Source organism: Channa argus, chromosome 16 (genome assembly GCF_033026475.1).
Source record: "Channa argus isolate prfri chromosome 16, Channa argus male v1.0, whole genome shotgun sequence".
Taxonomy (NCBI): Eukaryota; Metazoa; Chordata; class Actinopteri; order Anabantiformes; family Channidae; genus Channa; species Channa argus.
Window position 1 is genome coordinate 7,055,159 of NC_090212.1, and position 25,833 is coordinate 7,080,991.

Genomic DNA, 25,833 nt, shown 5'->3' on the forward strand with positions numbered 1-25,833 from the left:
TATTTTCTTCATCACCTCCAAAGTACCGGCTTTCAGTTCTCCACAGCACAAACAAAAAGCCTGGCAACAATATCAATTATACATGCAGGAGGCAAACAAGGGGATTTATTTCACAACAAATAGACTCATAGGGAGATACTGAATAGGGTAGATTAGCATTAGAAATGGACAACAAATCTCCCCAGTTAGACAGCTAAAGAGCAATTTGATAGAAATTGGAATTAGGAAAATTGCTTGATTAGGGTGTGCTTTTGGAGTTGTCAGAATCTCGGCAAGGACATATAAAATGATGTGCTGCTGCAGTAAATACATGACATTATGAAAACTGTCAGTGGTGAACTTTGATAATACAAGACAAGATCAGAGGATGATACACAGCCATCAGAGCAAATGAGACATCAATCTGGATCTGATAGTGAGGGTGAAGCTTATGAAATCATGCCAGAGAAAGATTTTTGATGGCTGGTATTTAGTCCAGTCAGGTTACAGATACAGTCAGACATTTATTTTTGTCAGTAAACTAAGATTTCTGAACTATGCACAATTTTTGTTGGGAAGTGTTATTCCTGCCTAATTTTCTTTTGGTAGATTTCGTGTAAAATCAGTGGGCTACGTCATGATAATCAAACACATATGTATGTATGAGTCCGTTACGTTTTTGCACTCTGTAAAAAGCTCTGTATGTACGTAAATATTAAAAGTTGGGAAACACTCAGTGGGATTTCTGTGACAGCAAGACCACTTTTTGGTGTAAACAATATAATGTTACAACATAAATTGAGAGGAGCGCTCGCGCCCGTACTGGCACCACGTGCTCTCTGTTTTTATCAGCAAGGATTTGTGGGAAGTGGTGCTCATGGTAACCAACTTCAACACCAGCCAGCCTTCTTTCCCTTGCTCCTCCTCCGCCGCGTCTCGGCTGTTAAGCAGCGCCAAGACCGGGGAAAATGGCAGGCATGGCCGGCTGCGAGGACCAATATTATGAAAGGATAACAAAGATTAAGCAAAGCATGCATATAAGGTGAGGACTTACCGTTACTGCTGTTGCCAGGATTCTTTCGCTGCTTGGCACTGGGAGATAACAGGCTAGCTGCTGCTTAGCTAACGGAGAAACGCTTAGATAGCTAACTAGTTCAGCTAACAGTAATGTTTATTGCATGTAGACGAGTGGAAGCTAACATGTTAACATATTAGCAAAAGTTCCCATGGTGCAATTGTTTTTGTCTGTGGCTAATCTTTACAGCAGGTCCAACATTAGCATAACGTTAGACTTATTTTAACGAGTTAATAGATAAAACAAACCAACACTGCCAAAATGGACCCTAAATTAACGTAGGAAACACGAATATAACCGCAGTGGCGCGCGCGTGTGTTTATATGTAACAGCTTTTCCTGCTTGTGTATGCAGGGAAAAACGGAGGCTGGAACTAGAGAGGGAACTTTTTGCTTACTCCAGATCTGATAAAAGAATGTAAGTTATATATATTACGGTATATCTTATCCCTTGGCGTACATATTTAGTTATAAAGTTAATAGATATATATGATAAAAGTCTTCTGACTTTATCTCATTTCAGTTTTGCAGAGTTACCACATCTGTTTACATACAGTATGCGGACAGATGGATAATAATGTTATTAGTTTAATTTGGAAAATGGAAATTAACATGTGAAATCAAATGTGTTACAGGCACAAGCAGAATGTCATGTTTTTATTGTTAATTGATTCTCATAAATATTAACATTCCAGGTCAAAATAGCAAAAATTGGTTGAGTAGTTGAGAATAAGATTTAAATTTAAAACATATTGTGCTTAACCTTTCCTTTTGAATGTCTTGCTCTTATTTTTTGACAACACTTGTAGATAATATTTCTTTTGAATAATAGTTCTCCATCGCCTTCAGCTCACAGATAAAGTGTTCCAAACTGCACAGTTATCTCAAGGAAATCTGTGACAGGGAAGCACAAGCAAAAATGAGAAACCTTGAGCTTCTGAGAGATGTGGAGTGCATAGAAATTAGCATGAGGGAATATAGTCCTGACCATGGGCCCCTACAACAGCAAAAGGTATAACACACATGTGCACACACAAAAACACAATTTATTTTGTTCATTGGAGTTTATGTCATTATCAAATTATATTAGAAACAAGCTGAAGAAACAATCCACCTACTCAGGGTGACCCAGGATTCCAGAAAATAAAAATAAAAATTAATCCTAATATTTATATTTTGAATATTGTAAAATTACCTCTAATGGGTTATCAAACTACTTTTACTTTAGAATGAGAACAATTCATATATTAGAAAGTTTGTAAGAATTATGTATTGTAAGCATTTTCACACAGACTTGACTTAATGCTATGCTAAAATTGTGACAGTAGTAGTATGTGCTTAATGTGACAATAGTAAATGCTCAAACTGTACAATTTATCAAAACAAGCAAATGGGGAGAAAACAATGAGCCAGTGAGATTATCACTCAGAACTCAACGACAGTGCTTGACAGCTTAATATCAAATTAACAAAATTGGCTAATTATGACTCGCTGAGTTAATTGCCCAATATAGAGACTCTGAAGTGCTCCAGAGGTTTAGTCATTCTCTCCCCTCAAGCAGTTGCTTTATTTCCTCTTTATGAATCCTAGATGTTTTTTTTTTTTATTTGGTTGTCCTGTTGTCCTTTGTTTCTATTATATGAAGTGATTAGGAATTAATTTTAAAGCTGTGTAAAAGTAAGTTTTCAGGTGGCCATTGAATAAAGTGAAATTCTGCACAAGTATGCTGAGGTGCATACTTTTCTATATTAATTTAAGTAAAATTATTTTTACATTTGGTTGTACAAAATAATGAAATATAAGAGGGAAATTATAAAAGCAGAATTTTAAATGTTCTACTTCAGTAACTGATGAATGTTTTTATGACAAGGTGCATCATGTTTAAGGCAATCCAAGTGCCTTAAATGAGGCCATTAGTTCTTTTTTAATAGCCAGGTAGTAAATAGCCAGTAAGGGAGTTATTGGCAGGTCAAATGCATGTTTAAGTGGGTTAACATACACAGAAAACACTTCTTTGGGCAAACTTGGTGTGATTTACTGATGCTTGATGTTGTCACTTTTGCTTTGATGCCTACTGCTTTTACACCACATGTACGTAACATTTATCTAACTATCTCTCTGTTTATTCTTTGGTCTTTTTACATATCTTAAAGGCTGACTTTTTGCGAAAAATTTCCAGATTTGTGGAAGCAAGGAAGAAAAGGGAACAAGAGCCAGATAAAACACAGGTAACTCTATCATGTTCAACATAAAATGTATACTCTCTGTAAGGTAATAAACGTAGCATTAGTATTTTGAAATAAAATAATTGAACATGTCACGTTTTGTACCTTGTATTGTTGGCTGTATATGTTGTTTGTCAGGGTTGAAACTAGTACCTATTTTTTTATGTTTGATCATTCTTTTTTGAAATGTTTACAAGGGTTATGCAAATCTCTGTTCTATCAAGCTGTATTTCGAGGTTTAGAATAACAAAGGAAAGCAGACATTATGCCTGGTAAATCTGTAGAGGAGTCTGCATTTAAACTGTGTATCTGTAATTGCACAGGTGTCTAATCCTAGCCGGTGAATCTGTACAAGCGATGTAGTTCAAGCCCATAGCTGCTTTCTCCCTTCACTTAAAGCAGTTAAAGCTCTTTTAGATGAAATGTCTAAGACATCTCATAATAAGTTGGAGCAGTCTGTCTAGAGCAGTCACTTGTAACTGTGTGCAAAAACCCCCCTCAGCCTGTCGATATTGTAATGAGCAAAATGGTACCGTCACTCCATTATGCATACAAGCCATTGGCTGGCAGTGTGCATGTCCCTCAGGCTGCAGCATTCATTAAGGGAAGCTTACCGGGCTGAAAGCTGGAGACAGATGATAACGGGATATGATTTTCATATTTAATACATTCCTTGGAAGAGCACATGCGTGCCGCAGATTGATAGAAGAATCAATTGCTACTTTAGTGAAACACTTTTTACTTTGCCCTGCAGCTACCGATGGAATCACTCAGCCAAGAAATTAACTTTTCCTCTTTTTTTTACCTACTTTGTGGATCTGCTGGGCAGGCTGCATGGTTTACAGTGAATGTTATTAAGCAGCTAACTGTTTGGTATTTAAGACGCTTATCAGAAAAGAAACAGAAGCCATGCTTTTTTGTTATTATGTTTGGAGGGAGGCTTTTGCTTTTCACCCCCCCCCCCCTTTCCCCTCCCGGTGACACTGCAGACATGAATAAAAAATTGTCTAAAGGATTTCTAATAAGATTAAAAGTTAAAACATTGATTCTGAGACATCCTTCTGAAAGATGTGGTAAAAAAAGTTCTGACCTTGGCCCAAATAAGCTACACTTTGTCAAAATTGTAAAGTGGATAGTTTACATACTTGAGTTTAATTTCCTTACAAATAGACTTATTTAAACTAAGCAACAAATTTTAAATTGTATTTAAATATTTCTTAGGTTGACGCTTTTCATGGGAATCAATGGGACAGCTCCCTCTCTCACTGCTCTAAGGGTTTTACACAACCACCAGGAGAAATTTTTATGGACTGCCAGACCTCCAGAGACTCTGATGCTAAAGCTGGAACCACAAGTGTACACTCAGACAAAGCATTGCTTCGTTCACCAAATCGCGGCATACACTCCCATGAACGTCTACCGAGTGGCCTTTTGAAGGACTTCAGAGTTAGCGGCGAGGATGCTGCCAGTAAGGGAGCACATTTATCAGATGACATTTCAAGCTCAAATGATTCCCCCGACGGCAGTAATTTGAGTGACAATCGTGGAAGAAAGATGGCTTTGCTCCCATCTGTCTGTGCCTTAACAGGCACAGCTGGCAACATGCCCCTTGGAAGTGATGATGAACAGGAACCTTCACCTCTGGTGACCTTAAAAGAGCATAAGAAAAATTTGTCTCCCATCAGCAGTAGCCTCATGAGGGCTAAGAATTGCCCTGGAGAGCACACTGACTCACAAGAGGTGGCTCATCAGCCACACATAATGGAAGGTGGAGGGAGAGGTCCTAGTTATTTGATGTCTAAAACCAGTTTTGGAAAAGAAGCGGAAGAGGCACCAGGTTTGCAAATTATTTCTTGCTTGATACATTGTAATACCATTTTATTGTGTTTCCTGAGATACTTGGTTAAGAGTACTTTGTGTTGTCTTTTCGATTTAAAATGAGCTTTAATTAATCATTTGCACTGTTTACATTCAGGTAGATGTGACAGTGTCAGCACAACAAGTTCTGATTTGCAGGTGTCAGAGAACAGTGCTAGTGACCTGTCCATTTCTCTGACTCAATCTGAGCTGGAGGAGAATCTGCTAGAAGATGTAGCACCTGAGAGGAATGGCACTTTTAAAGAGAATGATGATCACAGTCAGCACAGTCCTGAAACATCCCTGCACTCTGATGGCTCCAAGAATACATCTCGAGCAGTGACCTTGGAAAGGTACACAATGTATGACTCATGTTTATTGTTGCCAGGTAAATTTAAAGTGGATTACATTCTTTTCTTATGTTCACAATATAATTGGTATGTATAGTTATGTGTTAATATTTAAAGTTAACAAAGCAGAGAAAAGTGGGCCTGTATGGCCATGCTGAACTACAGAGGTTTGGTAATTATAGAAGTACATAAAACTACCATTCAGTCCTCTTTACGTCCATCACGTTGGAGTCTGACAGAGAGGATTGAGGGAGACATGGTCCATGCCATCGTGCTCTCTCTTGCTCAGCAGTAGCTTTGGTGGTGGCAGTGATGCATCTTATAGGAAGAGCTCAGGACCTGTCACCAACAATATTGCCATAATCCAAGATAATGCTGTAACAGAGCAATTTTCTGCTTGAGAGACCTCAGGAAGTCCCCAGTGGAGGAGGAAATTTGTGGCACCATAGAGTGTTCTGGAGGGTGGGCATGTGGACAGCACTTACAGCCACAAATCCTTAGCGTGATGATGGCCTCTGAGTTGAAGGATCATTTTGGATCGGGTTAGAGCCACAGAAAATCCTATGTGAATGTTTGCTCATAGAACCTCTTCTTTTTCTCTACAATATACAGTATGTTATGAACATGATCCTTAAATTCTGAAAACCTTTTTAAATATATTGTGTACTTTCTTTTACCATATTCTTCCAGACACTCTCATTGTTAAATGTTTTGTGTCTGTGTTTGGATAATTTATGCTTGTTTTCTATTATACCTATTGTTTCGAATAAGAACCCAGTTGCACAAATGGTCAACTAGGTGTTTTTTTTTTTTTAAGTACAATTGCATTATTTTACTATGGCAATTTTTATAAAAAAGAGTTAATTAATTTTCATAGGATAAACAAATTGTAGTATAAAGGATATTTTTACATGAATGCTGGTAGTTTGTGGTGGACATAGTTCAGTGTTGGCATTAGCTTTTTGCCCCTATACTCAGAAAGCTGCTATGCACTGTGTGCTCTGACACTTGTCCATAATGGCAATACATTTTATGGCTGATTTTCTGTATACTGTTTATAGTGTGACGTCAAGAAGAACTGCTGTTAGCTTGTGCTGTAGACCCGGTGGTGGGTGCTGCAGCTTTAATTTTTTTACACAGAGGTTTTCTGTGTATGTGGATAAAACCACAGGCTTTGTAAAGCCATAAAAAACATTGAGTCTCTTTTTTTCTCTTCCTCTGTTTTTTCTCTTTCTGTCTCTCTTAAAGTTAAAGTTCATATTATCTCTCCTATTCGGCTCACAGTCAGAAAAAAAGAGCCTGCCCAATTCATTAGATTATCCCATTATATTTCTCCAGTATGGCAGGGGTGAGTGAGAGGGCATGACTGAAATATTCCTTAGGTGTCTTTTTCAAGGCTCGTCATAGTGGTCTCAGTGTGTTCTGCTCTCAAATATGTCCTCTAAGAACTGCATGATGGCCTTACTCAATTGTGGACATCATGTCATACAAATAAATTTGGATTCCTAAAAATGTAAAGCTTATAGATGCAAAGTGAAATAATAGTAATTAGTGTCGTAAGGCATCATACCTTTTCATTTGTCTTTCTGGTGGTTTTAAATTTTGCAGCAAAATGATTGCATAGTGTCACACAGTACTTGTAAAATGTGTATTCACAGTGGGGTGGAACATATCCCAAATTTAATCGGGCAGTCCCTGCACTCAATGTGCTGTTATTACTTGTGGCATATTTTTCTTTTCCTTTTGTGCGTTGTTTGCTGTCTGTGCCAGCTTGTTGAGATCCCCCTGACACCAATCACTCAACGGTGAGGCCATTCTGTGTGGTAAATCACCTTGGAGTCAGTACTGTACACTGTAGAGCAATATCGCTGCAGAGAGGCTGACCTCTTCCTCCTAGCTAACAATACGCTGCTGATGATGTCGACATACGGACAACAGCAGCATCTAAAGTGAGGTTGAAGACCTTGACATGAAAGCTGGCAACAATACAATGAGAGAGAGAGAGGTTTACAGAAAAATACAACTAATTCACTTTTTCCTCTCTAAAGTTCTCTTTCTGAAGAGCATTGACAAATAAAGTGGAAAGAGAAAAATGACTATTTCAAGGCCCACGCTGACGATAAGGGAGAGAAAAAAAAAGACAGAGCTTTTGCCTATGCTACTTCAGCCAAACTGAAGAGGACTTAGCACAGACGGATTGCACACTACAGAGTGTCATGGATATAATTCAAGTTGGTAGCTTAATCAGGATGTTACCAGGAAACAACCTGCAAAAAAGAGGGAGCAATTGTTTGCTGACCCCTAACCCAGGAGCCCATTACAGATTGTCATAAATTCTTTTTGGCCCCTTTTATGTCAGGGGACTTAGGATCTTTCAGCTTGGGGTTTCTTGAAGAATTGAATGAGGGCCACCAAGAGCTTAATGCTCAAGAAAGAAATGGATTTCAAATATCCACATGCATTAGGCATTCTCATTTTGCCGCCTCACACAGGACCAGATTAAAGTGTAAATCTCTCACCAAAAGAAATTCATCTAGGGGCCCCTTTTTTTGTGTGTTTTTTTTTTTGCCATTATCTTACACTGTGAGTGAGATGGTGATTTTTATAGTGTTGTATTTTCATGTTTTTTTAAATAATACTATTACACTCTTTTTTTTTTTATGGTTTATTTTGCCATTGACTATATATAGCTGATTTAAACTTTTGCCCTAGCCAAAGGCAGCTAATTCTACAATCTCTAATTTTGAATGCCAGGTTACGTGTAGTGCCCTCAATAAACACACTTTGAATTGTCCTGCATTGTGGCAGTAGCATTTTAATGATCAGATTCTTCTAGCAGTCCTTGAGTACCTCAAGGAAATTGGCTGTAAAAATGTATCACTGATTTTTGGATCCAATGGTATCTTTTATTTTTTAAAAATAGCAGGCCTATTGATCTCTATTTTTATTTCCTTTCACCCCCTTATGTTTTTAGGCTCTCCGTAGAAGGACTCTTTTATCTGCTAGACAGCATCGAAGGACGACTCCATGAAGAACAGATCAGTGTGTACAGGGATTCTTCAACCGATGGAAGACAACTCAATAGAATTATCAGGTACACCCTTGATGTCTTTCTTCAAACTTAACAATGTTATCTCTCCCGGTCGAAATTAAATGCAGTGTATATTTATTTAGTGGCCATGTAGCTGTTTTTGCAGATGAGGAAAACATATTATCCTTCTGCCAAGGGCTCTCACTTTAGATGAAGTGTCATCACCAACCTGCACACACCTTTATTTCTGAGGGGTTTTTCAAACACAGTGGATTGTTATAGTAACCACCCTTTTGAATTGCTATTGGGAGTCAGGGAGATGGAGGATGGAGAATGTCTTTCATTAGACTGGGCTTACTTTTTATAAGCCTTTTATATTTCATAGCATGATTAATTTACCATAATTGGAGTTCTTGTTGAAAAGTACGGATAAATGTCTGACAAAGGATGGCTTCCTCATTCTATTTAAACCCAGCATATACTTATCTTCATGTAAGTATGAGTATTATGAATGATGTCAGCATTGTCAGTAGTGAAGAGACTGTTTGTCATGTGTCATGACCCCTGATCTACGGTTTAGTCTTGCTGTGATAATACGGTTGATGTTTATGGTTATACGCACAGTGTATTTGTATGTGAATTGCTGGATGTATTCCATGTATTGACCCATGGTCTAAGCCCAAAGCTCCATGGCAATAGCTTACTGCTCTCTATTCCATTGCATAGCCTTTGTAACAGTGGAAAGAGCCTGAATGAAGAGGATCTTGAAGCATGTGGAGCAGTTGTCCTTCGTGAGCTTCAGAGGTTGTCATGGAGCACAGGAAAGGGCTGCCTGTTACCAAAGGATCTAGTGAGTGCTCACCAGTCCACCATTGAGCCTAATAAAATAAGGTAAGGCTCCTGGTTATTCTGTGAATCATTCATCAAAGACATATGTATGTGTGCTCTTTCTGTAGTTGTATTTATTTGTGCTTTTATCTGCTTGGTAATTCTTGTAAATTATAAAAAGCACAACAGCATAGCAGGATGGACAATTTGTAAAAAAAAATTGCAATAATAGCTTCATAGATGTGTTCAAGTTTGTCATGAAAGAACAGTAAGAATGCCCCATGTACATTGAAACTGTTTTGCTTGCTGTATTTTTTCCTTCTGTTTATGCTAGCCATGAAAATACACCTTCCTAATTTACTGTTAATACAGCTGTGGAAATATCACAGTCTTTGTTTCTGAGGTTAATAACATGCTCATGAAATCTAAAGTTGCAGACTTTTTTTAGCACAAAATCCTGTCTTTGCATTTCCTTAAACAGTGTTTCCCTGTTGGCTTGCATGGAAAGAATATTAACAGAAATAGGGAATTATGTGGTAGGAAGGCTTTAATTTTGGGAGATTGTCACTTGATTTGTCTAACAATAGTGTATGAAGGCTTATGTTAGCTTCGGATACTATTCTTTTTTTACACAAAACAGGGATTTTCAATTTTGTCCCACATTATTTACATTAAAACCATAGTGGCCATTATGAACTGGACACACAATTACTCCAGGAAAAAACAGCATTATTTTTTATGTAACTGTTGAAAATGCTGAAAGATGATTTTACCATTGTGAAAAATTGTTAACCTGTGCTTAACTTTTTTTTGCATAATGTTAAATGTGTACTATAACAAAATAGTTGCGTGGGTGTGTGTGTGTGCATGCACATGCTACAATTAAGTAATTCAAATATCAGTGCTCTGAAAGCTACAGAGTACAATAGACCTTTCTGTTGTTGTCATAGAGAAAGTGAACAGACTTAGTGTAAAGTCAATTCCACTTTTCAGACAAAGAATGGAAAGCTTTTTTAAAAATTAATTAATTTATTTAGGCCAGACAGTGGGGGAAGGGTCACGCACTTCTAACAGTCACTGAGATATTGCACACTACCATTTGATACAGTCTCCCTTGTCCACAAATGTAAAGGTCATCTTTGGTGTCAGCTTGTGCAGTAACACTGCACGGATGAATGTCATGAGTAAATTAAAATGCCCTATCTGTGACTTCCAGTCCTTTGGATAATGAGTAGTTATACTCTGAGCCAAATCCATGCTCTGCTTCACTACTCTATTGATTTCACTGAGACCTTTCCTGCTATATACTCAGTTCAAAGGAACACATCTAGCAGTGTCCCTCTCTTTCCTTTGGAGATGCCTATTGGCTTTTTGACCTTTTTATCCAGTTTTTAAACCAGGAGCAACAACATAGTTCCTGGTCTGTGTCTATTCAGTGTAACTCAATAATGTACATTCAGTGTAACATCAATAATGTACATCTTCTAAAGTGTTTTGAGATGACACAAAGTCTTTAAAATAAAATGTGCTGAGAAAAAGCATAATAATTTTTGTTATTATACATTACATACATTAGTTACATTTTTGTGTTATTTTTCTCATCTTTAGCTGTAGTAGTTTAATAACCATACATTTTACATATCCTATTTTGGATTTAAGAAAAAATACATGGCCCTTTCTTTAATCTCCCACCAATGCCACTCCCACCCACAGCACCAGCCTCCCTCCTGATGTCGCTAGGCTGTGGGATCGCTGGTTCAAGCACACCCTTCTGCTCAAGGAGCGCAATGTCCTCAGCACTGAGCGCTTGGTCCAGCTGTTCACGCCACTGCTGGTGGAGCGCCATGCCACCTACAGCCACCAGGTAGCGTCGGAGGCACGCACACTTCCCACTGTGCACAGAAATTGGAGGTCACACAGTCCCAAAACCAAGCAGACATGTGCACACATAGATAGCTACATGAGAGAAATGGTTCATTTTTCTTTCTTTCAAAAAGTGTTTTTGTTTCTTTCCTTGTTTCTTTGGATGTTTTTTGAAGAGAGCTGTAGTTAGTAATTAGTGCACTCTTTGTGTCTGCTGTTTGAAATCAAGCCCTGGCTGACTACTCATCAGATTGCTCCATGCGGTGACCTAGACAGAATGGAAACCTTGACCCATGTGGTAATCGCAAATTACTGCCTCTACTTGGGTTCTTTCATCCCATGTGGCGTATTCATCTGAGAAACACTTGCTTTTAATTTGGTATTAGCCAAAAGTATAGCCATCAGCTGGGTCTGATTGAATGTGGGAATCATTTGGACCTTGTCCACAATGAACAGCTTTATTTTAAATTTCCCACTCATTGACCTTGTGCATATCATGCTCAATTAAACAAAGAAATAAAGTGCAATCAATATTCATGCTTAGAAGCCAAAAGGATGTTAAGAGATCTGTCAGGAATACCACTTTTTCAGACAATTTGTCATCCTATCTGCAGGAATAATCATATACATACTGTATATAGAGTACACATGCAGGCGTTTGTGTTACTAATTTTTGCGGGCTCATCTTGTGGGGGTTCTTGTGGCTTGAAAATCTTGCTCCAGTGTCCCCAATGCAATGAGAGAGGCAAAGAGGGAAACTGTAGGGCCTCTTGAAAATATGATCTAACAAAAGGAAGAGAGGTACAGCCATCTACATCATTCTGTCCAAGTGCATCAGGAAAAGGCAGAGTGAAAATCTTTCTCTCTTTATCTCTCTCACTGCATCTACTCCATCTACAGTATTTCTCTCTCCCTCTATTTCTCCATCTATCCCTTTATTTCTCCCTCTCTCTTCAGTGTCCTCTCATGCAACAGCTTACTCTCCACACACAAGAGCAAACAGAAATTTCCATTCACGTCTTGCCACACAGCCTGGCTATTCCGACAAATGGGAGCATGCAGCTCGCATGCACACACTCAAAGAGGCCCTTTGAATATTCAAGTGCTAACAGTTGCATTCATTGATATTTAAAATGCAGTGGGTCTGCGAGAGCCCTCAACCAATGGTACATTTGACTAAATCTAAAAAAAGAACAAAGACGGATATCAGGGACATGGATCAAGACAGTTTTCATTGTACAGCAGCATCAAATACCAAGTGGCAAGCTTAGAGTGGCATGTGTTTATGTCTTTTCCCCTCTCGGAAAATGAAAGGATGTGCATTGTCAATCTTTACTGTGACCTACTGATAACAACTTAAAATGTACTTTAAGTTTGTCACTGTCAAAATCCTCCTGATCGTCCCCTCCATATTAGTGCTCATTAAAAGTACCAAATGGCCATGTGAGTCTGAGAGGCAGTCTTTGATCACAAAATAGAGATGATGATGGCAGGATTTGATATGGGGGAGGGAAAAAGGAAAGAAAGGAAATCGGTGTGTGGCATCTCCCTGCTCCTCATCTCCCGGAACAGTTCCTCTTAATTGTGTATCCTCATCTCCCCAGAGATAAAAAAAAATGAGCTGGAGAGGGAGGAAGAGAGCAGTTTGTCTCAATACTCTGAGCCAAGAGGGGAGATATCTGGAACGTGTTGCACATTAACGCCAGGGTGATTGCATTCTTTAGGCAGTTCTCTAATATCATGGATGAGAAGAGAGAGAGAAAACTATGATTGAGAGAGAGAGCAGGAGCGAGAGTGTGCGAAATAATCTTTTTTTAGTTAAACGAGTGAGAAAATTTGAAAAGTTATTTTCTCTTGGTGTTTGAACGTGCACTACAACTGCACCTCTGTGCGAGCAGCCATGGCCAAGGTAAATGACTTGCCTAATCGGTGAGAGTTCAATTTGACACTTCTTTCACAAAATGGGAACAATTAAGAATGGGGTTTTAATTTGTGCTGTTCACAGGCCAAAGTGCTGCTGAGGACACTTCTGTCCTGGTCCAGTGAGGAGTGCCCCTCAGCAGAGGACGAGAGTGACTTGTCTTCTTCGGTTGATCCTTCTTCTCTGCTGGCTGATGGTGATGCGAGGCAAGCCAGGCCAGTACAGAAGCAACACATTCAAGGTAACTAAAGTTTATTAGCATGGGAACAATATGAAGATTTTAAATTGACTAGAATGTTGGGAGGCTGGGTTTAACATATTAGTTATGGAAGAATTGCTGCATATTATAATAATCAAAAACTCTCACCTCAGCAAGTAGTTTGATTCCTACAAACCCCCAAACATTCCACACTGAGATCAGTCTATCCTTGCACAGTAATAAGTAACAAGGCCATTAAGAGGAGCAAATGTACAGTTTTTTGTCAACAATCTCTGCAGAGAACTAAAACTTCCCTATTTTGAAAGCAATCAATTTCACCATAGAGCTTTTTATGAATTCCTCACAGCCCAGTTTTCATACAGCCTTCTATTCAGAGCTAAAGAAAGACCCCCCAATCCTATTTCTGTTCCTAGACTCCCTTCCCCTCTGTCACTGCTTCTCACTATGCGCTTCCCTTTCTTACAGAACTACAAAGTAGTGAAGAGGACAGCCAGGACGAAAGCCCTGTGGAAAGTGTTCCTATTAGAGGTAAAAAGGCATTGCCGGTGCCCCAGCATTCATACTGTCCTTATGTTGTGGTTTGTTTTCTTCCCACTGCAGTGAATAATGGGCTCTTTTACGCTATGGCGGAGGCAGGATGATCAAGGTGAATCCAGGGTCAAAGTCCCACCTGAAGAGCTGTGCTAGTTCTCTCTAATTATCTCCAAGAAAACACTAGCCGCGTTTTCAGCCTGGTCTGAGCCATTCTAGCAATATTGATAAAATTCTGGCCCAGCATAATGTGGCTGTTTTTAATTGTCAGGATGCCAGGGTGGGAAGCACAAGAGATCTGTCATCTGTTCTCATTATCTTCTAAACAATGCTCCTGTGGGGCTGGACTTGAAAACTACTAGATGTGAAGGCATCCTGGAAGCAGTCGGTGTGCCTATCCCTCAACTGCACCTCTGAAATGTAAAGCAATCCTATATTACCCTTGGCCATCGGATTTCCTACAGGGTGTTTCATATGTCTGCCTCCCTGAGGTGCACAGCCAGCAAAATGAGTCCAGGTTCCTATTGCTACACTTAATCAAAAGAGCCATAACCAGCTAAAAAACATAGGTTTTGCAAGGAAAGGGTTTTGCTGTACTGAGTGACATCAATGTCACAATCAAATAGCATGTCCTTGGAAGTGAGAGTAATTGCCAAGACATGTGCATCTGTGGACCTTGTGGGAGTTTTTTAGCCTACATGTAAAAGCAGTCTCTGTATAAAGTGCTTTGTGTGGAATTGTCTTTTACTGTAAACATTGAGTTCATAAAAAAATATTAAAAGTTGTATTTTTTAATTGTAAAAAAAATGCCAGGAGTTTATACAAGGTCAAGTTTTTGCTTTATCTTTTGATTCCCTCTTTTTGTTTTAGCCACATCATTGAGACAACAGTGTATTTATTATGAACTTCTTGTCTGTTTATTTTTGCCAGCATAGTCTTTGTGCTCCTCTAAAATAGTATAGCTGCTTTAGTGTGTTACTGAAAGTAATTATGAGTATGTTTTCAAAAAGAAAATCAATCATTGCCTTCCTGCTAGGGGATGCTGAGATAATGTGAGATACTCATTGGTGTCTCATGGAAACAGTTGCTACATGCTGTAAGCTTGAATCAACAGCTTAACTGATTGAGTCCAGTCTGTTCACCCTCTCTGTGCAGCATTGAGACCAAAAGACTTAGCTACTGAAGCTTGTTGTCTCATCAAACACAGAAACCTCTGAAAGTTGGAAACCTGGCTTTTAAGCAAATATTTGACACTGACTGTGCGTGTGTGTCTCTGTCTGTCTGTCTTTCTCTGTGCATGTGTGCGTCCCTCAATAGAAACAAAAGCATATCAGTTACTTAAACAATCAGCCATGCAGAAAAGGCTACAAAGTTCTGAAGAGAAGGAGGAAGAAGAAGAGGAGGAGGAGGATGGCCTCTCGGGTAAGAGACAAAGTCCACTCTACCAGTCAAGTAACGAGCATCTGGAGTCTCACAGTTAGTCAACACTGGCCAGATGTTCCCACAACACCCAAGGAGGATCACATTTGTTGAGCAAATATAAATGATTGCCAAAACTCAAAAGATATTAATCCAGGTTTTCCCATCCATTTCCAAAAAAGTGTTAGCTTCTCAGCAAACATTGGCTTTAACCAGGAGGAATTTGGTTGTGCTTGTAGAGTTTCAAGTGCATTATACAGAAAACGATGTATAGTGACATATAAATGCCACCATTCTCCCATAAGCACGTGGGAATATGAAGAGATCATAAAACTACTGTTGAGTAACTCTTCCTTAGAGTTTCATAAGCCTTACCATAAGTTTGTGTATATATGGCCATTGCAGATTAGCTTTTGATGAGATGTCTCAATCAAATGGTTTTATCTTGCCCTGTTTGTCCTTTTAAGGAATAAATCATGGCTATGAAGAGGACCTGGGGAGGGCCAAATGCTTCTCACATCAAGACCCTTACCCTCGGTAAGGACATTGTTATTATTCAACGGGCCACAGGAAATGGGCCACCAGACACCAAAGTGGTTGATGTACATTTGCATGGCTGTTCTCATAATTCCCTGTTCATTTCCATAAGATCAAGGGGGCACCACCCATTAACTCGCTTACAAAGACAAAAGGCCCCTAAAGCCCCTCTCATTCACTGTTTTGCTAGGTTCAGCCAGGTCTTAGAAATCAAAAGCAAAAAAATACTTTTGAGTCATTTCCTCACTGTTTTCAGGCTTGTTGTCAAAATGCAAACAGATCATGTCAAGAAGAGAATCAGGGACTGTTTTGGAAGAAGGGGACTCAAGTGTTGACAAGGACAAATGTCCTTTCATTTTTCACCCTTGAAACACATTTAGACTGCTCAAATCAGAGTCCTAAGTGGGTTGGAAAAGAACATCTAATGATAAATAGCTTGATGGAAGCTCACACCATCACGGGTACATTTGAATATCAACATGACTTCATCAAATCTGCAATTGCATGTTGGGTCCTCAGAGCACCTCTTCACTGCGAACCCATTTGGGCTGCAGTAATGGCTGGGTAAACGTTATGAGGAATAATCTTCTCTTATTTCATGTGATTACTGGGCACCATGCGGACACAAGGGCCGAAGTCTGTATCTCCCTGTCCTGGCAAGCAGGCACTCCCAGTCTGCCTATTAGCCAAGGGAAGGGCCTAATGGGCTGGCTCTATTGTGGTCCTCATAGCTGCTGATGTCTGTTACTGCCAAGCCCCAGTGACCACCCTCTTTAATAAACATGAGGCAATTTTGGGCCTAGACCTTCTCAGATGGTGCCTGTCTCACTGTCATTAGAGTGCATGGAAAACCTACATTATATGTGATTAAACAACATTTGCAGAACAAAAATTAGAAACAGAGAATGCTTTGAGCAATGACCAGACACAAGTTGTGTACATATGTACTTAAAAATTGAAAAAATGGGTAGTTTTGCTTTCCTAAAAGTCTAATCTAACTAAGTTTAGGAAGGAAGGAACTCCAAGAACTGCTAATGACCATGACCATCATATTATGTTCGGTCATACAGAGATTTGCTATCCTTTCTCTGTTTATCCTGGATGCTTAAATTTAAACATACCACTTACCACATTCACTTCTTGCGCTTTATTGCTTCCACAAGTGGTCTGGAAGCCCTGCACTTAAGCAGAACATAACACTGCAGCACGCTCTTGCCCTGCTACTCTCCTTTCTCTCTGTCTCACTCTCTCGCTCTCTTGCCCTTTCTCCATCTCTTTGCCCAGCTTTCTCCCTGTCTTCCTGTATTCCCCCCCCCCAATGCTACTTGTTAATTATTTGCTTTATTTTGTCAGTGAGCTGATGAGAGACTTCAAAAGGAGGATGGAGCTGGACTCAAAATACAAAAATGCCTTTTTCTCTGTTGTCTTAGACAATAATTATGATTTGCCAGTTAAGCCTAGACTACAGCAGAGGGATTGTAGTTTAAAGCAGAGGCTTTGGTGCAAAAATGCATTTATAGCCCTTTGTGAGGCTCCTCATTATGTGTGGGACTGATTCATTAAGTAATTGGTTTGCAGTTGTTTACATGAGTATTAAGGCCTTCTATTCAGGGCCTTTGAGAGATACATTGTGCAAATGTTGCATGTTATGAATGCAGAATGAGAGGCGGGGGGCCAGTCCTATTGGCCAAACACTGCACTCGGCTGAAAAGCAAGAGAAAAGCACTGGGTGCTGCTTTGCATAGCAATGACTAGGGCCTTAATAAGCTTTACAGATTAAATGCATGCAGTCTATACAAGATGCAAAGAGATACTCTTAACACATTTATATGTGCTCATTTCACTATTATGGTGTTGGGGGGAGAATTGAGGTCTTTCATATTCTTTTTGTCCCTCTTTCTCTCTCTCCCTTACTTGCTCTCTCCCACACAGTGTTTTTCAGACAGATACTTTTATAGAATGTCCTGTTTATTGTATTATGACTCGTAGGGAAGCGACTAATCTGCAACATTTATTAAGGATTTCTCCATTAGAAATCTTTTGCTGTCTTTGTCACTGGAAAAGTAAAATCACTTTGTGGTTGAGTGGGGATGAAAGGAATAATGCACGAAGGAGTGAGTCTTAATAAGCAGCTGCACTCCATGTAAAGACCACTTGTTCCCCTTTGTATGCGAGTGCATGCCACTGCTTCCTCTCGTGCAAAGCATCATTGTGCTCCTTTCTACTGTAGGCATTTCAGATGCCACTCCTTTCTTATTTTTATATTAGGGTTTTTAATACCCCCCCCCCCTTTTTTTTTGTGATCCTAAAAAATGCGTCAACACATGTGCACTGAAACACACACAGAAAACAAAATCCTCCAGCCATCAGCCAGTGTGATGATTGTTGTGCTTAGTGCCTGCTTGACAAAAACCTTGACTCAACAATTAGTGATTTACAGCTTTGCCTTGGACAACAGGATGTGCTCAAGCATTCGACCTCAAATCACTCAGAGTGTCAAAATCTGAAGCTCTCTCTCTCTCTGTCTATCTCATGGGGAGGTGATGTGTGTGCATCTCTGACAGCTCACTGGGAGGAGGGATGGAGAGGTGAGAGGGACATGCTGAGAGAAAGGCATGTAGGGGAGGGGATGTAGAATGAGAGACTGGGAGATAGAGGGAGACAAAGGGACAGAAATGGACAGAGGTAGTGAAAGGTGGATGTTCTTAAATATGTAAGTCAAGGGAAACTATTAGAAAATATTGTTCTATGCAGTGTGCAGATGTATAGCACCATCATCAGTCATGTGGCAGCACTTAATTTGTATCCCTGTTTTGGAGAATATCTAAACAGCCATAGAATTAGGTGTCTGTTTACCATTTTAATATGATGGTGATAGTTGATCTCCTCCTTCATTTAGGGGTGGAGACTAAAGTTAACCCAGCCAAAACAGGAAAAACAGCACAGTCATTGACGAGGATGACTGCATTTAGATGCTCCAGCCATAGGTGGTCACTGTCATGTATCGGCTGGTTTCACTTTCATTGATTTACTTTTGGTCATATTGTTAATTTAATTTGCCCATTTTTTTTTTTCACATAATTGCAACAGAGACAGCCTAACCATGTAAACACTCCCTCAAATAAATGTGATGTGATAGTTGTTTAATATTGTGACTTGGCTATTGTGTGTCCGTTTGACATGTAAGGCAATAATTTTCTGCCATCGCATATGGTTCAGTATATTAGAAAACCCACCATGATATCAATCATATTGTCCTTTACCCATCCTTTCTCCTGTCAGGAGGAGAGCACAGCATGTTGAAATCATTGGCCCAGTTGCTCTTTCACTGAGTTGCAGTACTTGCTTATTGCCAGCAGAGAGCACTCACATGTTAGAGAGTGCCCACTCTCAATGCACTCACAGTTGTCTCTCACTGCTTGCCCCCACTGAGGGCTATATCCTGCTACCATTCAGGCCTGATAGAGTACATCTAAACGGAGCCTAAACAATGTTTCTGTGGGGTCATAGCTGGGATGGGAGTAGGAGTTGATGGGAATGATGAGGTGATGGGTCTCCCTTTACCTTTAGACAAGCACCGCTGTGCAAAAGTGCTATTGTGCTACTAGCATTTGTGTGTGGGTGGCAGAAGTTTAAAAAAAAAAAGCCAGGGTAAATAAAAGCTGTTTTATAGCTATCAGTGTGTGCTATCCAGTATTTAATGCTTGGTAAGCATTAATTCCCCTGACATGCACATTCCTTAATGTGGCTATAGCATTATAAGTCGAATACATCTACAGTGGTTCAAAATTAAAAAATAAAATAAAATAAAAATAAAAACACATGCTAGACTTACATGGCAATTTTAAAATTCAGCTTGAAAGGACAGTATGTTTAAGAGGAAGCTATGCTTCTGGATATTTTGGACTATATGCAGTTACAACACTGGATGTTTTTTTTTTTTTTAAGTGAAGAGCAAACCAGGTTTGGATGTGATATACATACTATATAATGTGTAGTACCTATATAATTTTACACAACACGCTGTTGTATGTAAATGAAATTTTTATTATTGATGCAGTTTAATGCTGTAATCTAAACTGACCACACTTTTATTTGTTGGTACCTTGCATTAGTAGAATATGTTTAATTGTTCCATTTTAATATACCTACATAAGATATAGCAAAGCAAATTTAGTCAAACAGGAAAAATGATTCTCTTACAAAGAATTACCCTGGTTTAAAATGTATAGTTAAAAGGACTTTTATCCTAAATCCAAGCGCCTCAGTGGATCTCAGTAATCATTGGGTTATCCTTAAAACCTGCTTAACTAGTTCTTAACCAGTGGTACCAATTTCACATTTCTGCACAATAAATGAGATCTGCAGTCACATGAGTTTTGTAGATTTGCTCGGTTTAGTTTGTTTTTGCTCAGAGAAAGTCACTGCTTCAGCATCCAGCCTATCTTGAATTTTTACAATATGTAATTGAATACGTGTAACAACAAACCTAATTTACTTTCAATTTTACAAAAAATATCAATAGCGCTTTTTTCGCCTATCCTCTAACTGTGTATTGTGTATAAAACTCATCATTGAATTTTAAAGGTCATTGTAAACACAGGATAGCAGAAACAAAAACGGTTAAAACGTGAGCTAAACAACAATATGAAATAATTGTAAAGGCTAGAGATAAAGAATGAGCGAGGTATTGGAAAAAATGGGGACATTACAATAGGTGTAATTTGCATCATTTTACACATTATATTCACCTCTGTCTACCAGAGCCTGTAAAACACTAGCCAGCTCCGTCTTACATATTCAGATCATTGCCTCAATTAAGGGAAACTCAGCAGAAGATGAACTGGCATAAATGTTTATGGAAACGGAATATTAGATTGGTGAGGTCAGACCCAGACTGGGCTCTCTATGGTAATGGCCCTGTCTTGAAATCAGTCCTGTCCCTCACTGAAGTGGAACAGCTGATAGATCATTCCCATCCCGGGGGGAAGTTCAAGAAAAGAAAAGCTCAATTTACTATCGGTAACAGCTATTATTGTGGCAAAGGAGAGGAAGTAATCGTATAGATTATTGCTGTATTTTTGCTGGGCAGGATCTGTTGCTTCACAGCTGTAAATTGATGTATTAGTCTCTGTGGTTTAGTTGTGCTTTAGTGTCTATCTCTTATACAATTTAAAAAGCTAAATGCAGATAGCAGGGGGATTGTCTTTGTAAAATGTAGTTATGTATATTTTCCTCACTGTAATAACCAAAGGTTAGCTTGTCTCAATATTTGTCAACATTATCATGAATTTTGTGCTCTAACTTTGACAAATAAAAGTTATATTTTCACTTTTGAACATTCCATATGTAAAGTAAGAAGTAAAGCTTGTGAATTTTATACACTGCATTAAAAAGCTTGTTTAACGTAGAGTGCTTGTGTATCGTAGAGCACTTAATTAAGTTTTTCATCTAGTGGTACAAACCCCAAAAACCAGCACATTAATTGGATATTTTTTCCTTCAAACTAAATTATTTTGTATAGCCTGTCAGTCTAGTGTGACCAGTACCCAAGAAAAAAGCTCACATTTCCTGGTGCTAAACATAACATAATCTAGGAAGATATTAAAGCAAAAACAGCAGGTGGCCTGACACAGTTTTGCACTCAAAATTTAACTAAACTAAAATACATATGTTTTGCCAAACAAAGTCCCTTTTCAAGAAAATGCAACAGGCTGTCATTGTGTCTTTGCTTTAGTTACCTTTTTTACCTTTTTCAGCCACTGCTTTGATTTGCTTGTATTTTAAGTCCCAGAGGTTCAATGCACTGCATGTACAGACTGAAAGATTATCCACACTTCCTGTAGGAATCGCTATCTTCATATGACTATAAAGGCTACATTCTAATGATTATACTGACTCTGTGTTTTTGTTTTGTATAGCAGAAAGCAATCTGCTCACAGTTAGGAATGGGTGGTGCCCTTTTTCTGGCTGTTCTGGCAATGTATAGGTTAGAAGACAGGAGCTGGAACACAGCCAGAGTAATTTGGTCGTTATACTTAATGTACAGTCACATGCAACAAGGAAAAGAGATGATGAGATGAGGGTGATTGAAGGGATGACAATCAGAGAGGTCATGGGTTTGAATTGATGCAGATGGAGGAACAATCTCAATGGCTGTTTTTTTGTTGGAGCTCATCTGCTTAAAACTGCATCTTTTTTCTTACCAAGACAACTATCAACATCGGCACAATATTGAAGGACCAGACAAATAAGCCATATGGATATGTATGCTAACCTGGGAAATGATGAGGATATATTGTGGGGTTGTGAATAGGCTCTGTGATGATGTAAATTAAAGAGGAGGGCTTTAAAAGTGGAACGGGGGCCTTATTGCATATGCATTGAGATAGATCAAAGCCTTTTCGGAGGTCACAAATTTACATAGCGATATCACCAGAGCTATGGGAACCTGGCAACCTTGTCTTTGGACTAGTTTTGAATAAAGAGGGCCTTGTGGATGTCCTTTGGCACAATTAGAACAGGAGTCAAGGAAGTTCCCTCTGGTGCACTGTCTGAGCTTAACTAAATAATCTCCACTGGAGTGAAATTTGTGTTACAGTGTGTTGCCCGTCCAGTATTGTCATGGAGTTGTAGTATTTGCTGGTGGTAAGACACAACATTGACACTGCCAAACTGCACCAAAACTTCTCTGCTTTGTCAAAAGAAAATATCTCGCTGGTATGGGTGTGTAAACACTAGTTTCCAACATAATTATTTTGTCTTTACAGGAAAGAGAAGACTAACTCAAAGACTCAGTCTGATCTTCAGTCAAAAGGTGATTATAGACAAAGTCAAATAAATTGAAAGTTAAGATGTAGTGTCAAATAGGGTCAGTTCCACCAAATAGATCACCCAAGAGGGTTGTGCATTAACAAGTATAAAATTAAATATTAAAAAGAACCACCATTTTAAAATAATTTCTCTGTAAATGCAGCTCTGCTTTTTCATGATGTGTAAATATCAAATTACCTTGGAGCCACATCCAGGGCACTGAAAGCTAAGGCTGATCTTGTCAGCAAATAATGCCTAATCCGCTAATGAATAATTAAAACAGCCCTATTTAAGAAATAGTGTATATTCCTACATCACTGTTAAAAGCTTAAACACATAATCCAGGGAATCTTGGACAATTTATAAACTGCTCTAAATAATGCCACAAAGTACACGTAGTATAGTTATTGCATAAATGTTCAGCACTCAGTGTCCAAGTGAACAACAGTGTGCATTACATCCATATCTTTATTTAATTGATCAGAAGCAGATCTAACCAGTTCAGACCATCAACATGTCTTGACCCCCTTGGATTTTTTATGTGCCACATTTGCAACATTTAGATCTTTACAGCTGTGATCAGGTCACTCAAGGAACATTTCATTGGTCTGAGTGAAAAGATCTAGATTTGACACATATTCGACTTTATAATAGTCAGAAATGTGAAATGATACTCAAGGTAAGCTTTAGTTTCAGTCCAAACCCTGGAACACCTATAAAGAGAGTGTACAATTGGTTTGATAAAGAAATTATGTAGCAGCCATTTAAGGTTATACTTTGTCTGAAGCATAAATGAGTAAGTATTCTGTTCTACTAATGTTGTTTTTTTTTTCTTCTCTGCCTTTGTGTGTAGCTTTCTGGGGGGAATCAGACGACAGCAACTCAGAGATTGAAGCAGCCTTACGTCCTCAGCCCTTAAACACAAACAGTGATGACACTGATGACTTCTATGACTGATATTTCCCCAGGGATATTTTTAAAATGCGGTACTTTATATTTTATAATTCATCCCATGATCATTATTTTAATGGTCTGTAATGTAAATTATATGCACACTGTATCGTAAAAACAAATAAAGTTGACAGCTCTCACACTGGGTAAAGTATGTGAAGAGTTGTCCAACACTCTGATGTTAACCCTGCTTCAGTCTCTTTATCTGAACAACTCTCCCAGCTCATAATAACAGCTCGAAATAGATTAAACTGATCTTTTAAAGCGATTTGTTTGCACTAGGCTGAAAATCATGCATTTTGAATGCTGCAGGCATCTCCGAGTTCTCTACCTCCAGCATGCTCGAGTGTAGTGATGTGAGTCACCTGTGAAATGACAAAGCACAATGGCCACTCTGCATCGCTGCTGCGCGACCTGTGAACCTGCTGAAGAGGCCCATCTCTCAGGACACAAAGTGTTGCAGCGTTAACAAACTGAATATATAGTCCCTCCAACAAATACTCAACACACATTTCCACAACTGCTTCTTTAATATTGTGCTCATGGTACAGATGTGCAATCATATATGTCTAAATTCCTCTGTATTTTTGTGGTAATGAGCCACAAGTAGAATTGTTGCTGAAACCATAGGATGGTGTCTTGTGCAATTTATCATTTTTGAAGAGCACGAAACATTGTGAATCTATTAATAACTTGGCACTACTGTGTGGGAGGCTACATTCCCAAGTTTACATTTATAGTTCATTATGTCTGTAGTGTAAATTTCCAAAACTGCCATTCTGGGATGTGGTAAAAGCCCCTGGCATTCAGTGTCAGCAGGATTCCATTAGTCAGCGATAGGTGACTTTACATGCCTGAACCTTTTAAAGTAGGACTCCACATTCATTACCAGTAATGGCTTCAGACAGCCCTGACCCACCACAGAAAAGGGACTGTGGCAGAATAATTTGGAGTTTGCTAAAAGGCTCCCTAACATAATATCCATGTTAAGGAGCATGTCAACAGATACTTGTGTGCGACAGATAGCTCATAGTGGAAGTGGAGTTATATTGTACTAATGTGTACTAACACAATAACATTTTTAAAAAGAACCTTTCTGATTCTATGCCAGAGAGACGATGGTGATAATATTCACTTCATTCTTTTTTTTTTTTTTTATGCAGTCAGTCTGTCATGAGAGGATGGTTGAGGTTTAATCTTGCAGTTAAAAGAAGTTATCGACATAGTAGCTGACTTGGTTACATTAATAGCTTCACCACATTACTTGAGCGGTCATGTTCAGGTAGACATTAGGCTGAGCTCCACCCTTACAACAGTGTTTTTCTGAAGATCCACGTTAATGTTGAGTGAATGGATAGTGTTTCCAGATATAAATTGTCTAAAGAATGAAGAAGGATGGAACATTTACTATAGCAAAGAGTGGCATTACTGAAACTGATGGCAACATATCCTGCTAATTTATTTCAGTGTTCTTTGTATTGATTTGACCATTATTATCTCTTGCTAAATATAACAAGGAAACACATTCCACAAGTCAGAATCTCAGTTGTTTTGAGGTCAGTAGGGATGGTTTCGTATTAAAGCCAAATAGGTATTTATCGCTTTTTATTCCTGCATTGCAAACATGCCCATTATTAATACTTTTATTGTATGTTTGTAGCAGAGCAGATTGTAGTAGCTAACATGACTGACATTGAAGTGGATTAAAAAATATATGGTGCGTGTGATCTCCTTAACTTTTGTGTATTTCTGTAAAATAAGAAACTCAAGGTTTTGTCTCTATCAAATGTGAAGCTGTCAAATCTAGGCCCGACTGTCCTTGATCGTAATAATTATTCCCAATAGTTCAATGTAAAACCAAAGGACAGAAAGACTGTATGACTGCAAGCACATTTTTCTTTCAGATGAAAATAAAATGCACAATTGTTAGATCAAGGAAACCTAAACAGCACATCTGTGCAAAGCAATGGTAGAGATACAGAATGTTTAAACTGATTTTTTTTTAAACCTACATGCCTCAGTAGCAGTTGAAAATGCATTTTAGCTGCAACATACAGGCACATCTGCTGATAATGAGTGAAAATATCTAGAATTTCTTTATTTTTACCTAATGCTGGAACTCACTCTGCATGCGCCCATACAACTCAACATCTACTATAGAGTATGTGACAAAGGCCAAGGTCTCACACACTACTGTATTGTTAAAGGTACAAATACAAAACTAAACCCATCGT

At 38.8% G+C, this 25,833-nt stretch overlaps 1 protein-coding gene across 6 annotated transcripts; it reads left to right on the top strand.

Annotated features, from left to right (window-relative positions):
* Positions 1–863: 863 nt before the first annotated feature.
* kiz (kizuna centrosomal protein) lies at positions 864–24,557 on the top strand. 6 transcript variants are annotated; one of them, XM_067480135.1, is made up of 14 exons: positions 864–1,021; positions 1,409–1,471; positions 1,903–2,065; positions 3,207–3,281; positions 4,500–5,115; positions 5,254–5,497; positions 8,460–8,579; positions 9,243–9,407; positions 11,058–11,208; positions 13,213–13,369; positions 13,814–13,876; positions 15,197–15,301; positions 15,766–15,835; positions 23,502–24,557. In XM_067480135.1, exons 1-14 carry the CDS (start codon positions 948–950, stop codon positions 23,539–23,541), a joined length of 2,106 nt encoding a protein of 701 aa, XP_067336236.1. In that variant the 5' UTR covers positions 864–947; the 3' UTR covers positions 23,542–24,557. The 6 variants fall into 6 exon arrangements, with proteins under 6 accessions (XP_067336236.1, XP_067336234.1, XP_067336238.1 ...); XM_067480133.1 differs by lacking the exon at positions 23,502–24,557 and adding an exon at positions 17,189–22,592; XM_067480138.1 differs by lacking the exon at positions 23,502–24,557 and adding an exon at positions 17,189–22,595 and having other exon boundaries at positions 944–1,021; positions 1,886–2,065; positions 3,233–3,281.
* Positions 24,558–25,833: the final 1,276 nt, after the last annotated feature.

What these genes read in the sequence shown, in the direction of transcription:
- kiz (XM_067480133.1), top strand. Translation starts at nt 948, where the DNA reads ATGGCAGGCATGGCCGGCTGCGAGGACCAATATTATGAAAGGATAACA. An exon ending in AAGAGCCAGATAAAACACAG is followed by an intron (nt 3,282 to 4,499) that starts GTAACTCTATCA and finishes AATATTTCTTAG; the next exon opens with GTTGACGCTTTTCATGGGAA. An exon ending in ATTGAGCCTAATAAAATAAG is followed by an intron (nt 9,408 to 11,057) that starts GTAAGGCTCCTG and finishes TCCCACCCACAG; the next exon opens with CACCAGCCTCCCTCCTGATG.